This window comes from Dreissena polymorpha, chromosome 1, assembly GCF_020536995.1.
Source record: "Dreissena polymorpha isolate Duluth1 chromosome 1, UMN_Dpol_1.0, whole genome shotgun sequence".
Taxonomy (NCBI): domain Eukaryota; kingdom Metazoa; phylum Mollusca; class Bivalvia; order Myida; family Dreissenidae; genus Dreissena; species Dreissena polymorpha.
This window is the reverse complement of record NC_068355.1, coordinates 11,666,420-11,681,716: the sequence shown is the minus strand read 5'-3', so window position 1 is coordinate 11,681,716 and position 15,297 is coordinate 11,666,420. Positions and strand designations below refer to the sequence as shown.

At 34.1% G+C, this 15,297-nt stretch overlaps 1 protein-coding gene and 1 long non-coding RNA gene across 2 annotated transcripts in view; both read right to left on the bottom strand.

Moving 5' to 3' along the window:
• LOC127865069 (potassium channel subfamily T member 2-like) overlaps window positions 1-11,402 on the bottom strand; it is a 51,960-nt gene extending 40,558 nt beyond the window's left edge. The window contains exons 1-7 of the mRNA XM_052404940.1: window positions 11,398-11,402; window positions 10,530-10,607; window positions 8,691-8,796; window positions 4,532-4,606; window positions 3,639-3,725; window positions 1,906-2,009; window positions 1,180-1,366 (exon numbers count right to left, since the gene is read on the bottom strand). Of these exons, the coding sequence (XP_052260900.1) occupies window positions 1,180-1,366; window positions 1,906-2,009; window positions 3,639-3,725; window positions 4,532-4,606; window positions 8,691-8,796; window positions 10,530-10,607; window positions 11,398-11,402 (642 nt within the window). The remainder of the gene's footprint in view (window positions 1-1,179; window positions 1,367-1,905; window positions 2,010-3,638; window positions 3,726-4,531; window positions 4,607-8,690; window positions 8,797-10,529; window positions 10,608-11,397) is intronic.
• Window positions 11,403-11,872: 470 nt separating this feature from the next.
• LOC127871142 (uncharacterized) lies at window positions 11,873-14,706 on the bottom strand. The gene is made up of 3 exons (XR_008045161.1): window positions 14,659-14,706; window positions 12,466-12,545; window positions 11,873-11,951 (listed from the first exon to the last, which is right to left on the bottom strand). It is a non-coding gene; the product is annotated as an uncharacterized LOC127871142 (long non-coding RNA).
• Window positions 14,707-15,297: the final 591 nt, after the last annotated feature.

Here is a 15,297-nt window from a genome sequence, read left to right as displayed (position 1 = left end):
AATACAAACTTGAAAACCTCTTTTTAGGAAAATGTTCGGAAGAAGAGTGTTTTTAATTGCCTACAGCTATTTAAGAATAAACTCGAACAAGGTTTAATAAGTCTGAAGGTAATAATTGAAATGAACCTTTTTGTAATCATTTCACTTGTCATGAAACCGTAAATTGTAAAATGCGTTTTTTCACTCTCTCTAATGTGATATTGACGAACTAAAATAACACAATTCTGCATTCAAACCTACTATTTAAATATAATGCACATCAATGATTGTTAATTCATATTCATTTTGTTAGTTCCTATACTATTGATCTGAACTGGTATTAAATATTGACCGAAGGGATTAACATTTGTTTGCACTCACTAGCCAATGACCTTTGAATGTGTAGCTAGCCCCTAGATTTTCTCAGAAAACTCATTGGTCCTCAGCAAAGGAAGTACTTTAACATGAGGGCGGGTGTAAGTTTCCTTTCCTTGTAGTGTTGTGTAACCAATACAATGAAAACCATCAAATTATTTACAGCATGGTTTATGCCATCACGCACTTTAAGGTAAGCGCTACGAAAGCCCTAACAATGTTGTAAGGTAGGGAACAGGCAAACCCACACAATCTTTTGTAGCCAATGGCCAGGCAAACCAACACAACATGTAAATACTTGACCAGGCAACCGATCGCAATCTTTACAGTTACATGCCCGGCAAACAAACACAATATTTGGATGGTAAAGGCCAAGCAAATATCACTATACTCTGAAAAGAAGGACAAGGCAAGGACAAAGGGTTATCAAATTTCCGAAAAAGTTTACAGTAACGAGACCATTTGACATCGATACCTCAAAAACAAATGGCGTCTAGTCTTTCCTTTAGAAGTAAGCACTTACGTATTTTTATGCTTGTAAGTCAAAGCATTCAGAATATAACTTGCGGAAACAAATAAACAGTTACCAGTGGCAACAATTCGACCATCACCTTTTACCTGTTGCTATACAAATCTTCAGACATTTTTATTTCCTTCCAATAAACCATATCAATGATAACCATGGCCATATGTCAAGCCTTTCCTTAGATATCGCGCTGAAATAAAAGGTCTACAACAGACCGACGCAGACACAGACAAATGGTTTGCCATATACCCCACTTCTTCGAATGGAGGATAATACAAAATATGGAAAAGTAGTTTTACCTGCATGGGAATAAAAGCAACTGCCACACAGATCATTGCAATCGTGAAGAGTTGCGAGGGCCAGATGTCGGGCAAAATGTCACCATAGCCCACCGTCGAGAATGTCACGATTGTGAAGTAGATCGACTGAAAAAGCGTGAGCTTCTGCTGCGCACTGGCCCGTTGGATGTGCTCTATACCACAGACACTGAATAACAAGATATTGGTAAAACATGTACACGCTCAATCCACCAAATATTTTTTGTCAAAATGTTATCATATAGTTTAAAAGTATTATTGTATGTTCAGTCTCTTTCAACAAATTTATGGGTGGTTATGTGCATATGTTTTACTCATTGTTAATAGAGTGACCTAGAGTAATTACATATTGAATCGTTCTTTTTTTGTTTCCTTTGTGTCACATTGTATAATCATTGTTTTGGATAGACAAAAACAGATAAAGTAATTGCAAGACTCGGTAGGCTTAACACAGAATACAATTCATTTGGACTGATTGCTTACGCGGTGAATATCATACAGCACATGGTTGCTATGAGCACCAGGCACTGCTGGCACAAAGTCACTGATATTGATTACTAGGTGAATATCATACAGCACAAGGTTGCTATGAGCACCTGGCATGGCTGTGACAAAGTCACTGAGATTGCTTACGTGGTGAATATCATACAGCACATGATTACTATGAGCACCAGGCACTGCTGGGACAAAGTCACTGAGATTGCTTACGTGGTGAATATCATACAGCACAAGGTTGCTATGAGCACCAGGCACTGCTGGGACAAAGTCACTGAGATGGTCTGGAAACGCCTGCGCGTCCGATGTAAATCATTCTGAAATAAAAATATACTCTTTCTATATCACACATTTATTTTTCTGTTTGTGTATACTGCTCAGATCTTACGATTCTTCAAAACTTAGCTATAAGCAACGACTTAGGATACAAATTCTCATTTGTGTTTTGTTTATCGTTTCTCCAAATGCTTTGCAATTAATTGCATGAGGAGCACATACATACATGTATTAACTGAGCATTGTATACACAATAGAATTGAGGGTGTCCTTCAGATAAATTTCCGAAGTAACCACACAAATCGTTCTGGTGTAGTCAGTCTAAAAATGTTAAAGAACGGGACTTGATTTACAGCTAAACCCAGGTGACGACGACCCCCTCCCCCCTACCGAACGATAACACTGACTAACAAACATAAACCTGCAGTTGCTTATTTGAAACTTATGAAGCACTCTGGAACAAAAAGTAAGAAATAAATAAACATGCTGTATCGAACGTGTGCATAGTAAAAGAACATAATGTATATATAAAGTTCCATATTGACATGCAGAAAGCTAAGTGAATAGTTCGTGAAACACACGTGTGCACTTATGTAAGTATCAGACATTTGCCAATGACCACGGGCACATGACAATACTAAGGATATTGCAGCTTACACAAAAATAAGAGACAAACTGAGATATCAATTACAACACATCTTATTTACAATAATGTATGTATAACACATTTGTCTAAATTTAAGTGCACACAATTCTGATAAATATCAACACCTAAACGATGATAACGTATAGTTAAAACATGTTAGTTTTCAAGATTTGCCGTAGTCAGGTTGCTGGTCCAAATACCAGACGGGTGAACTTTCCCCTGGGTACTCAAGCCTCGTCCCACAACGGAGACCACATCAACCTTGGAAATCTTGTAATAAAACGTAAAAGCTGGAAATTGACCTTATAACGTTCTGTTCGGTTTCAACAGAATTCTGTCGAACGTGAACATTATAATTTGTCAAATCATATAAATATTAATTGAACATTGTAATTAACTTTAATCGAAAAGCCCATTTTGTGTTCACACATCAAATGTATTCAAATAACAGTTTACATTGTGACCATTATGACCATCTTCGGAAGGATTTAGCTGGATGCAGATTTATCATGCGATTGTTAAAATCTTCCGCCTGTGACCTTCAACTTTAAATGGATATAAAACCACGAATCGTGGACAGGTTGTTATTCAGACGTCGGTACTGCCATTAAAACATGTTCTAAAATGTTTCTGAATTGCTCCCAGAATACTTGCTTTGAATAAAGTTTTTGATGTAGTCCAAGTATTATTGTATATTTCTCTAACTTTGCTTTTTGTCTGCGGACTATTTAAATGGAAAGTGCCCTTGTCCGTTGGGTCAGTTAAGTGAGATGGAAATTGGCACAAACCGGGCATAAACAATTGTCACGTCGGGAAGGTCAGGCATAGGAAATCCAAAAATATGTGATAGGAAAAAAAAACAAGTATGCTACACAAAGTGTACAAGTCAAATGCATCGTTACATACGAACTGACCAACCTACCAAAAAAAAACCAACCGAACCATTGACCGACAAGTTACTTCCAGTATTCCGCCACACTGCTAGTTTACGACGGTATTATTATTAAACAAAGTCTCTACTTACCAGCACTTTTTCTAGAGATCTCTTTGCAAGCCAGCATCCGATAAATGAGGGGACATAGAGATTATGTAATATTGGAGGATGCGCCAACTGAAAAAGAATAAGTAGACATATGGATTTTGAAGTATGTGCGAAATGCCAGCTAACGACAGAATTCGAGAAAATAGAAAATATGTTGTATTGGGTGATATGCCAGCTGAAAATAGAATAAGGGAATATATAGATTATGTAACACTGGCGAACATTTTAACTGAAATTATAATAGAGGGGGGGAAGGGGCAGAAAATATTATGTAGATTAATGTTAACATATTTTTTAAGCCAAATGCCTCCTGGACATGGACACGGTGAATAGTTTGTTTACTGTAGATTTTGGTAATATTCAAGCTGAGGATATTATGAGGGGACATACATAGTTTGTAGCATGTTAGTATATTCCAGTTGAAAATAGAATGATTGACATATAGATTTTTTAGTATGGAGGATTTGTCGTCTAAAAAAAAATGATTGACATAGTGATTATTGCATATGGTTTGAAAGAATGAGGGGACATTCTCCATAATATTTATAAATAAATGAATAAATATAAGTATATAAATACATAAACAAATAAATATATGGATATGCCAGCTGAAACAAAGAGAGGGGACAAAGAGGTTCTATAGACTGGGATATATGCCTGCTGAAAATATTATGTGGACAAAGACATGCTGTAGAAGTCGGATATGCGAGTTGAACATGCAATAAGAGGACATAGAGATTCTGTAGAATGTGGTATATGGCAGCTGAGGTAATAATCATCCTTCATCCCTATTAAAGATATATGATAACTATTTTAGGCAATGTGACGATTTCAAAATCATATCTGGACTGTTGATATATTTTTAAACCACCTACCGTGATGATATATGGAAAAGAAGTTAAGACTTCCATGATGAAATGGGTTTTCAGAAAATGGTCGCTACGTCGGCCCTGAAATTATGTAGAACATACTGCTAAAAATGTGCCAAATCATAACAATATTGCTTTCAAACTACAAACAATTATCATTTAAGGTAAACATGTCTACAAGTGTTGTTTAAGGGATCGCTGACCATACATGTTAGTACAATTATTTATTATAACAACCGCCTAAAGCATGGGTTTCATTTATAGCTGACATTGAAACAAAATGCCATCAATAAGCGCGTATACACCTCTGTATCTTTTAATGATCCATGTATAAGCAACATACCTACATATAGGACATACAGGTCATGCATTGCACACATGTAACTACTATTGCAAATTAACCATTAGTCGGCGGACCATAGAGAAATAACATTGAAATTTAATGGTCAATCTGCAAAGAGCTATCTTAATAAAAAATGATGAAGAATTTGGTAAAAAAATCTAAGATAGATCGTCTCATGTCGAACTCAGAGATAAACGTATTTAACAATTTGCGCTAATTAAAGAGTAACTTAGAAAAGTTGGATCTTGCTTTCGTAACTTAAAATAACCTTTTTCGTATTTAATCTGAAATTGCGCTACCTAAATACCTATAATAAAGCTATACAAATAACACAAAAAACACATCCAGATACAAATACATATAATGAATAACATAATTGCTAGAACACATACATAATGCTTGAAAAAGCTAACCGAATGGAACAAATATATTGAGGTATACACAAAATGCATGGCAAATTTATCCACATAATACTATCCGATAAAAGTAAACATAATAAAAAAACTAAAACCAGTTGACAACATATACATATATAAAACATAACATACGTAACCAAATAACACAACAAGATGGGCAAGGGCTTATTTGTGTCGACGTTTAAGAAGTTTTCTAATATTTGCCTACCACAAAAAGTGCATTTTCTCAAATACAATCCAAAAATCCAAAATGTTGAATTTTCAGATGATTGGAAATATGGCTTTTAGTGCTAACAAAAATATCAGGTAAACTGATGTACTTTGATGCGATTTGTCAATACACGAGTTAATTTTCTGGAAACAACTATTACTTTATAGATACAATAACACCCTATAGCTAATTGGAATGAAACGATATTACAATATGCAGTAAGCATACTGTCAAACATTGTCATATATAACACATTATTAATTAACTTTATAATATAAGACGAGAATGTGTTCAATTTGTTCGCCCAATACAAGTTGAGCCACGCCAATAAAGCTCGAAACTCGCCTTATACGAGAAAAAAGCGGCCAATATGGAAAAAAACACGGCCAATACGGAAAAAGGTCGGCCAATACGAGATTCAGCCAATCAGAAACAAGGAAAAACTCGGCCTTATATGAGAATCTATAAATTTTACAATTGTGGACGCCATTTTAAATGCTAAGTTTTGGTGCAAAAGTTTAAACCTTAAAAAATATACTTAAAGTACTCAGCCCCTAATATTTTCAGCTCAAGGTTTCGACAATAAGAATAGTGCAGTGTTACCACAACAGTAAGGTTTGATCATTTGAGCGTACATAAATAACAACGCTTCAATCAACAATTATCAAGCTTCGGAAGCAAAACTATTTCGAAATCATGGAAGATTTATACATTACAAATGCAATTCCTAATGGCAATAAGTAAGTTTTCAATCCTTATTGTCTTTCTGAAATGTATTAAAAACAACGGTAGTGGATCCAGTGTGGCTTATTTATTTAACCACCTTTTAGGCCTTCGTGGTCAGATCAGCAGATACCCCACAAGTTTTAAGTTTAGTACTATATAATGTTTTATTTATTTTAATTTATTTCTTACCAAGTTCTTTCAAACTTATGCTATAACGTGATATGCATGTATGTAACTTGCAATACTTTTGCCTCCTCCTTCTCCAGAGGATGATTAAATACTATGTGTCCAAATTCTTTATATTCATATTATAGAATACACACTGAAATTTGTGATATTAAACCTTATTGTGCTAAACCTATGTAAATATTCATGATTAATGATTCTAGTCAGATTATTTTATTATATTTTAATGCTATATAATAACTGCTGTTCCAAAATCTGTATCTACAGACATCTACGCTTGAGTAGGTTTATTTTAGCAGATTGCTCGGTTGATTGTTTTGTTTGTCTAATTATCTAAATAATTAATTGACTGACTGGTTTGATAAATAATCGATTTCGTTATCCAATGTTGTGTTCCCATGTATTGCTCATCTTGTTATATTAAACATTTTTAACTATTTTAATAATGTGTCTTATGCCATGTAGTTGTATACTGTATGTGCTATTGTGTTATCATGTAAATGTTGAGTTTATAAGTCGGTTTTAAAAGCTCTTCAGAGCTTGTGTTTATATGTTTATATACCCGACTTTATAAATAAATATTACTTGACTTGACTTGTACTTGACTTGACTGGCTGGAATTTTATTCAGGTAAATTTTGCATAATTTCGCGACCTGTCAAATTGTGTTCCTGCATCATGTAATGTCCAGAAAGAATCTTTCGTCTATACTGAATAATATTATAAAGTTAATTAGTAAAAGTGCCATTTATTAGTTGAATTCATATTGGCTTTGTTATTGAGCTTCAGACAGCCGTAAATTCAACTAATTAATAACATTATAATATTGTGATATATTGTCATATTGTCGCTTAAAGTTTCATAACATATTTCCTGTAATCAATCAGGATATGTCAATCAGAGGGCAATGACTGCCTAACGAAACCTGAACAATCCAGCAAAAAGGAATGCTACTATGTAACGTCATCAAATTAGAGTCGAAATCGAAAAAAAATGGGCAATAAATCTTTGACATTTGTTCGCCTACGATATCTCTCCAAACAAGAATGCGCATGTACAACCTACATATAAGCTGATAATAAAATTTAATAACAGTCGGATCATTCCGGATCATGAGTGACTGAGAGCTCGGGCATAAACTAAAAGTATGCTGCGCGGAAAGACGGAAGGACGGACAGGACGACAAGTAGAACAGAAACACATATCGAGAAATTCGTTATCATTAAAGGTAGATTGCAGACGGAGAAACAACGCTCCGGCTCCGGCTATATATTCCGCAATTTTATGAAGCATACAATAACACAACTAAATAATATGTTAATGTTTAGGATTTTCTGTGTCATGATATATATATATATATATATATATATAAGAAATTCTAGTTGAGCGCTCAACCCTGAATTTATAACAAACCTATTGAGAAGTATTTATATATAAGTAATATTCCCAAAATAGTAAGAACAAAGAAGTGCGGATTGCATCAGAATACAACCTAGAATATATGCCGTGTATTCAACATGAGAGACGAAAACAAGAACAGAAGTCATACAACAACATTTAACTTACCAGGTACCCTGTTGTACGCTTAGGATAAAACTGGTTATTATTACATTCAGGAAAGCCATGAACAAATGCGTCAACAAATGCTTGCATTAATAGTATTATCTGTAACGAATGAGATATTTAGGGCATTTCTGTTTTAACTGTTTGTTAGACGTGATATATAACTTTTATTTAAATATACGCATTGTTGACTCTCAAATATATTTGTGTATTTTATGTTCAAATAAATAAACCGTCTGCTGTATCTCAAATTAATTTTTAAATGTTGGTCAGTTTGCAATGCATATAATCAAATCTTTTATCAAACATATTTATTTTACCTATGAACGTAAAATCATTTACTAATTGCATGTTTCTCTTTAATCGTGATTTATATAAAAAGTATTTTTTAAGCATCGTCAAAAAGCTAAACAAGTGGACGACGCCAGTTGGTTCTAGAACAACGTATTTTTCTTATAATTGCAATTCCATAGTTACTGTACCTCTGTGTTAACACATAAATAACTTATGTTAGCACATTTCACCTTTTTAATTTGATATACTAGTATTTGTTGAAGGTAGTCAGTCAGTCAGCATGACTTTGTTAATTTATCTCACATTATTCTGTTTGTCATTTGTGTAATGGCCTAAAGGTAATGACAGACACCTATGTCTTAATGTGTAATCCAAAGACACATACATGCGAATATAAGTTTAAATACATATTAAGATAATGTATTACCTTGGCCACATAGATTTTTAGCAAACTCTTGAAGAATGTGACAAAGGCTAGCACAACCTGTAGGATCCACAGCCACAGAGGTCTCTCCACCCATAGCAACACGTACCTATCAACCAAACACAGTCAGGTCACAACATTTACCAAACTAGAACAAGGATGCTGACATTGTCATAAGTTGTAAATGATCCAGTTAAATGTTTAAATTGTTAAAAATCACCGGCACTTTTAGTATACGTCTTCTGATTATTAATCGATACCGCATTAGATATATGCTTCTTTAAGAAACCACTACATCATACATATTTTGATGTAATTTGAAACAATCTAGAGCTTTAATACAACCAAGACTTAAACAACTGCATCACTTTGATAGTGGCAAGGAAGCATTGCACAAGTTCTAGGGCACACTTTACTCGCAAAAGATGAACGCTGCGCGCGACAATTTGATGTCTTGTACTAAGTATATCTCACTGTGATGATATATTTTTCAATTGAAGTGCGTGAGTAATGTGAAAGATGTTTCCTCCACAAACATTTGTATACCGGGTGACTTCAATATACCCCTTCTCGCGAGGGTGTAACAAAGAAGTAATTTGATTGAACTATACTATACTATATACTATATCAATTATTGAAATATGCAGTATTACCAGTCCACATGGTTAAAGATATATCAAGTATTGAAATATGCAGTTGTATGAGTTCACATTGTGGTAAATATATACAGTTATAAAGTATTCAGTATTACCAGTTCAAATCCGTGTTACATATGAGAATGAGAAGAATTAAAATATGCAATCTTACCAGTTCGCTATTAACATATGATTGCAATATGCAAGTGCATATCAGTGCTACACATATCAATTACTGATGTGTGCAGTAATTAACGTTCACATAGTGTTACACATATCAATTAATGAACTATTTAGTATTACCAGTTCACATCAGTGCTACATATATCAATAAATGAACTATACATTATTATGTATTCAGTGGTATATATAAATTACTGAAATATGCAGTATTAATTACCAATCAGCCAATCAGTGTTATATAAAGATATCAACTATTGAACTACGCAGTATGACCAGTTCACGTCAGTGTTATATATAGATATCCATTATTGAACTATGCAGTATTACCAGTTTACGTCAGTGTTATATATAGATATCAACTATTGAACTATGCAATATTACCAGTTCACGTCGGTGTTAGATATAAATATCCATTATTGAACTATGCACTATTACCAGGTAACGACAGTGTTATATATATATATATCAACTATTGAACTATGCAGTATTACCAGTTCACGTCGGTGTAAGATATAGATATCAAGTATTGAACTATGCAGTATTACCAGTTCACGTCGGTGTTATATATCGATTTCAGGTATTGAACTATGCAGTATTACCAGTTTACGTCGGTGTAAGATATAGATATCAAGTATAGAACTATGCAGTATTACCAGTTCACGTCGGTGTTATATATCGATATCAGGTATTGAACTATGCAGTATAACCAGTTTACGCCAGTTTAAGTATATATATATATATATATATATATATATATATATATATATATATATATATATATTATTTAACTAGAAATATGCAGTATTACCAGTATATCTTGGTGTTATATTTAGATATGAAGTGTTGAACTATGCAGTATTACCACTTCACGCCAGTGTTATATATAGATATCAAGAATGGAACTATGCAGCATTACCAGTTCACGTCGGTGTTACATATAGATATCAAGTATTGAACTATGCAGTATTACTAGTTCACGTCGGTGTTATATATAGATATCAAGTGTAGAACTTTGCAGTATTACCAGTTCACGTCGGTGTTTGATTCCTTCGTGGTTGTGTCGGTGTTGTTGTCAGCCTTGCAGGGGGCAGGCAGGCCGTCACTTAAGCAGACAATCAGACATGGTACACAATCAGTAGTAGGCAGGTAAGTTTTTGGTTTTTATCATCAGTAAAAAGCGTATGCTATTGGTATTAAATCATGCGTTATGCGCTTTATCACATCGCACAAATCAGAATAGATATGTTAACGTTTTTCCTCATCCTCATTAATATGTTATTTTAAAATTGCATTAATTTGTTAAATCCAAGTAATACTTTTTTTTAATCTATGTAGAAATTATGGTTTGAGTACTCCGTTATTTGCTGTTGTTTTTTTAACTACCTTTTATTTTAAACATATCAGCCTCGCTCTGTGAAAAAGGTACAAGCAAATGTGGGACGACACTTAACGCATATGGTTTAATCCAGTTTTCAAGAAGCGAGGCTCATATGTATAAAAGCTTCAATGAATCGACTTATTGAAACGTTATCGAGCCTATTTTCGGATAGAACAGTTGTTGCTGTTTAGTTCCCTTTAGTTAAAACCTATTTATTTTAGCTGGATTGCATTTCAAGTACTTACTACTTATTTGAAACGCTCTCGGGTCCGATTCCTGTGCCTAGTAGAACCAGGCATTTATTTTTAGCTGGATTGCATTTCAAGTACTTACTACTTATTTGAAACGCTCTCGGGTCCGATTCCTGTGCCTAGTAGAACCAGGACTTGGTGTCTATGGAAGAGATCTAAAGAACGCTCCCACAGTGGGGATCGAACACGTGACCTCAAGGTCGCAAGACACCATATCTATTACACCTACTGTATTTGTTTTTTCAGAGAGTTCTAAAGTTCACTTCATCACTGACGATCAAACCCTGTTTACTACTTTGTATGGTGATAGATGAACATACTTACTCGAGTCAAACAAAGTGGCAAAATGGACTGTGTAAAACCCCATATAATCTGCAAGAACAGTAAAGCAATAGAGATTCTCTCTCTGATAACCGGGCTCAATGCGTGTGTGTAATTCATTCCAGATTAGCCTGTGTAGTCCGTACAGACAGTATCCGCTTTTATGGAACGTTTTTGTAAAGGATTTTACTTCTAAACGAAAGGCAGAAATGGGAGAAAGTTTTGTCACAGTTTAGCCTGTGCGGAATGCATTATGCTTATGGTGATATTTTGACTGGATGTTGCAAATGTGTTAACCCCGGTTTAACCAGATTTTGCCTGATATTAAAGAAGTTTTACAAGTTCCCTTAAGTAAGATTGTTTACTAAAATCATCAACAGAAAAGGTTAAAATACTTACCATTCATAGTTAGTAGCATCGTCAAGGATAACTCGTACCACGTACAGGACGCATACAAGGCTCCTGGCTACCAGGTCAAACACTGTGGAGGCCAGACCTGCGATCCGAATCAAATAAAAGGTAACTATTCATTCTAATAATAATCATACTGATGATAATGATGATCATTATTATAATGATGATGATGACGATTATAATTACCATTATATTAATTATTATTATTATTATTATTATTATTATTATTAATTATTATTATTATTATTATTATCATAATCATTATCATTATTAATATTATTATTATTATTATCATTATTGTAAACGTGAAACTTGAAACCAGTATAACCGCCCTTACAACTTCAATGATCGTTTTGGCTTAATTAAAATAAACCATTATTTCGATTGTAAACTGTTCAGTGCCAATATGTATTTATAACAAATTCAATTTTGGTACCATTAAACACGGTTAGTTAGCATTTTATTTTACAAGCCGATCACCATCATCATTATCATCACCACCACAGTTATTGTCGCAATTTGAAGTGAGAGCGAATAACACTCATTTTTTAACAAATAGTAAAACGATAACATGAACGTATAGCCTGTAAACTCACGTGTTGTGGAGTTCTTAATAAGAATCCGTCTAAGCTTCCCACGTATTGTGTGAAGTGTGACATACCTCTGGGTTACAGAACTGTAAAAAGAACAGCGGTTATATATTTCAAATGTAGCATACTACGGATTAAATTAAATCACCATCATTTTGTGACTATAATATGTATGAAAACAAAGCTACATTGTAAATCTTAAGTAAAAAAGATGCTGCGTTCAAAACACGCTGTTTCCCATGGTTAATGCCTCGTAAGTATTGATTCATGGCTTCATGTAACCGTTCTCCACTCACAAGCAAATGTGCAAACAGCATAAAACAAGAACAGCCTGCGAGTAACTCGCAGTGTGTTCAGGTTGTATTCTGTATGTTATTCACAAGTATCTTAGGTGTGGAAATGAAGCCTTTAAAACTTGAATCTATTAAGACAGGACTCACATTAAATTAGATTTTCTAAAGGCCTTCAAATGTGTCAAAGTGCGTTTTTAAGTGGAAAAGGGTTAAATAAGTCTTTGGCCAAAATAAGATAAATTTCAAGGTTGAAATGAGGTTAAGAGATCGTGTGATGTGGGTGTACACCATGCAAGTGTTCATAGATCACTTTCATAAAGTGATGTTGATGTACACCGTGCAAGTGTTCATAGATCACATTCAAAAAGTGACGTGGGTGTACACCGTGCAAGTGTTCATGGATCACATTCATAGAGTGATGTCGGTTTACACCGTGCAAGTTTTCAAAGATCACATTCATAAAGTGATGTGGGTGTACACCGTACAAGTGTTTATAGATCGCATTTATAAAATGATGTTGGTGTACACCGTGGCAGTGTTCATAGATCACTTTCATAAAGTGATGTTGGTGTACACCGTGCAAGTGCTCATATATTACAATCATAAAGTGATGTTGGTGTACACCGTGCAAGTGTTCATAGATCACATTCATAAAGTGATATGGGTGTACACCTTGCAAGTGTTCATAGATCACATTCATTAAGTGATGTTGGTGTACACCGTGCAAGTTTTCATAGATGACATTTATAAAGTGATGTGGATGTACACCGTGCAAATGTTCATGAATCGCATTCACAAAGTGATGTGGGTGTTCACCGTGCAAGTGTTCATAGATCACATTCATAAAGTGATGTGGGTGTACTCCGTGCAAGTTTTCATAAATATCATTCATACACGTAACAAAGACTTGTGGGAAGCGTTATTTACGCTTAATGCAATGCATGATGTATGGTTTACCAAGAATGTAGACCTTTTCAATTAGTCTCATTACAAAAGTAGGTCACGGTAGGGTAAAAATGAGGTTAGATGGATGCCAATATTTCCCGAACATGAAGGCGCTTGTTGACAGTTCATCTGAATGACAACATCTTGTTTTGCAAATTGTCGAACGAAAAGCGTGTCAAACGCTTTTTATCTATATTTTAGTGTGAACGTGTATTACCTACAACTGGATAAGGCTACCAGGCGTTGTCAAAAACCTGTGTGGTTGAAAGACTGTGCGTTCGTTTATGCTTCTTGAGGGTGTTGATCCCATAGCAAGAACAAACTTTTATTTTCATTTGTCCTTTTTATTATATCTTTTTAAAAATATGCCCAAAATTACACTCACCATTTTATTTAATTACAGTTGTTTTGATAACGAATGTGTCTAATAAAGCAACTAACTCTTTCTTTTTTGCGGAAATCTTAAACTTAATTGTATTCCAGGTTGTGTTCGAATATATTTATCAAATATTCTTCAATATAATTGCAATAGCAATTAACGTGTGCATCATATTTCAAGAAAGATGGGTTAAAAAATATTCAAATATTTTTAAAATTTCTGAAATTCAACATATTGAGTATTAAACTGTGAATTAATTTAGGCAAAGTACACAAAGTAAGCAATAACAAACAAACATTGGTCGACCTACGTATCCTTTTTTCGGCGAAGCTGACTAAGCCATGGTTTGACATATGTTGATATACAATGTTGAGAAATCTCTGATTGGTAGACCTGAATGAATTCATTATTATTAAAGATATTGGTAAGAGTTCTGTGCTACTGTGCATCTACTTATTCCCATCTTTGCCCAGACAATCAACCGGAGTTCCATCACTCGTGAGTTCATTCAAAAGAAATAGATTTTGTTTGACCTTTTTAAATTAAAACGTGGCATACTGACTTACAATATGGCCGACATACCTGGGCTTTTCACCTTCAGACGTTGTACGTTCTGGACTTGTCTGTCTTATAAACTCTGTGGCGATGGCATTCTTGAAGACCTCCCTAAAACAAAACAAAAATATTGATTAAATGTTGCGCGTACTTTACAAAACGTTGCAGCTATAAAGGGTGTTACTTCTTTTTCATTGAGCTCATTTATTGTTAGGCAAAATAAGACAATGTACAATTCTGCCATTAGCCAACATTTATGGGGTTGCACGCCAATGAAATGAAGTATTTCAAGACATTTAATACATACAGGAGTAAAACAAAAAACTCTGTATGGTTTACATGAAAGAGTTCACTATAAATATATGTACTTATGCAACGTTGGCAGTTTTTGTGTACATGCAAAGCCGCTTATTTTTTTAAGTGGCAATAAATACAATGTGTGATAATGTCCCTATATTTTTAAGAGTTTTTAATACAAGGTGTGATAATATAAGCAAAACTTGACGGATCAAAAAATTCTATTTTAGAGATAACCCTTACACCATTTTCACTTTGCAGAATATATTTTATTTATTTCCTTTCAAAGAAATGGATTGCCAAGTATATGTAGACTGTTTGTAAATTATCTGCAAACATTTAACACACATTACTTTTGTCATTCAATGT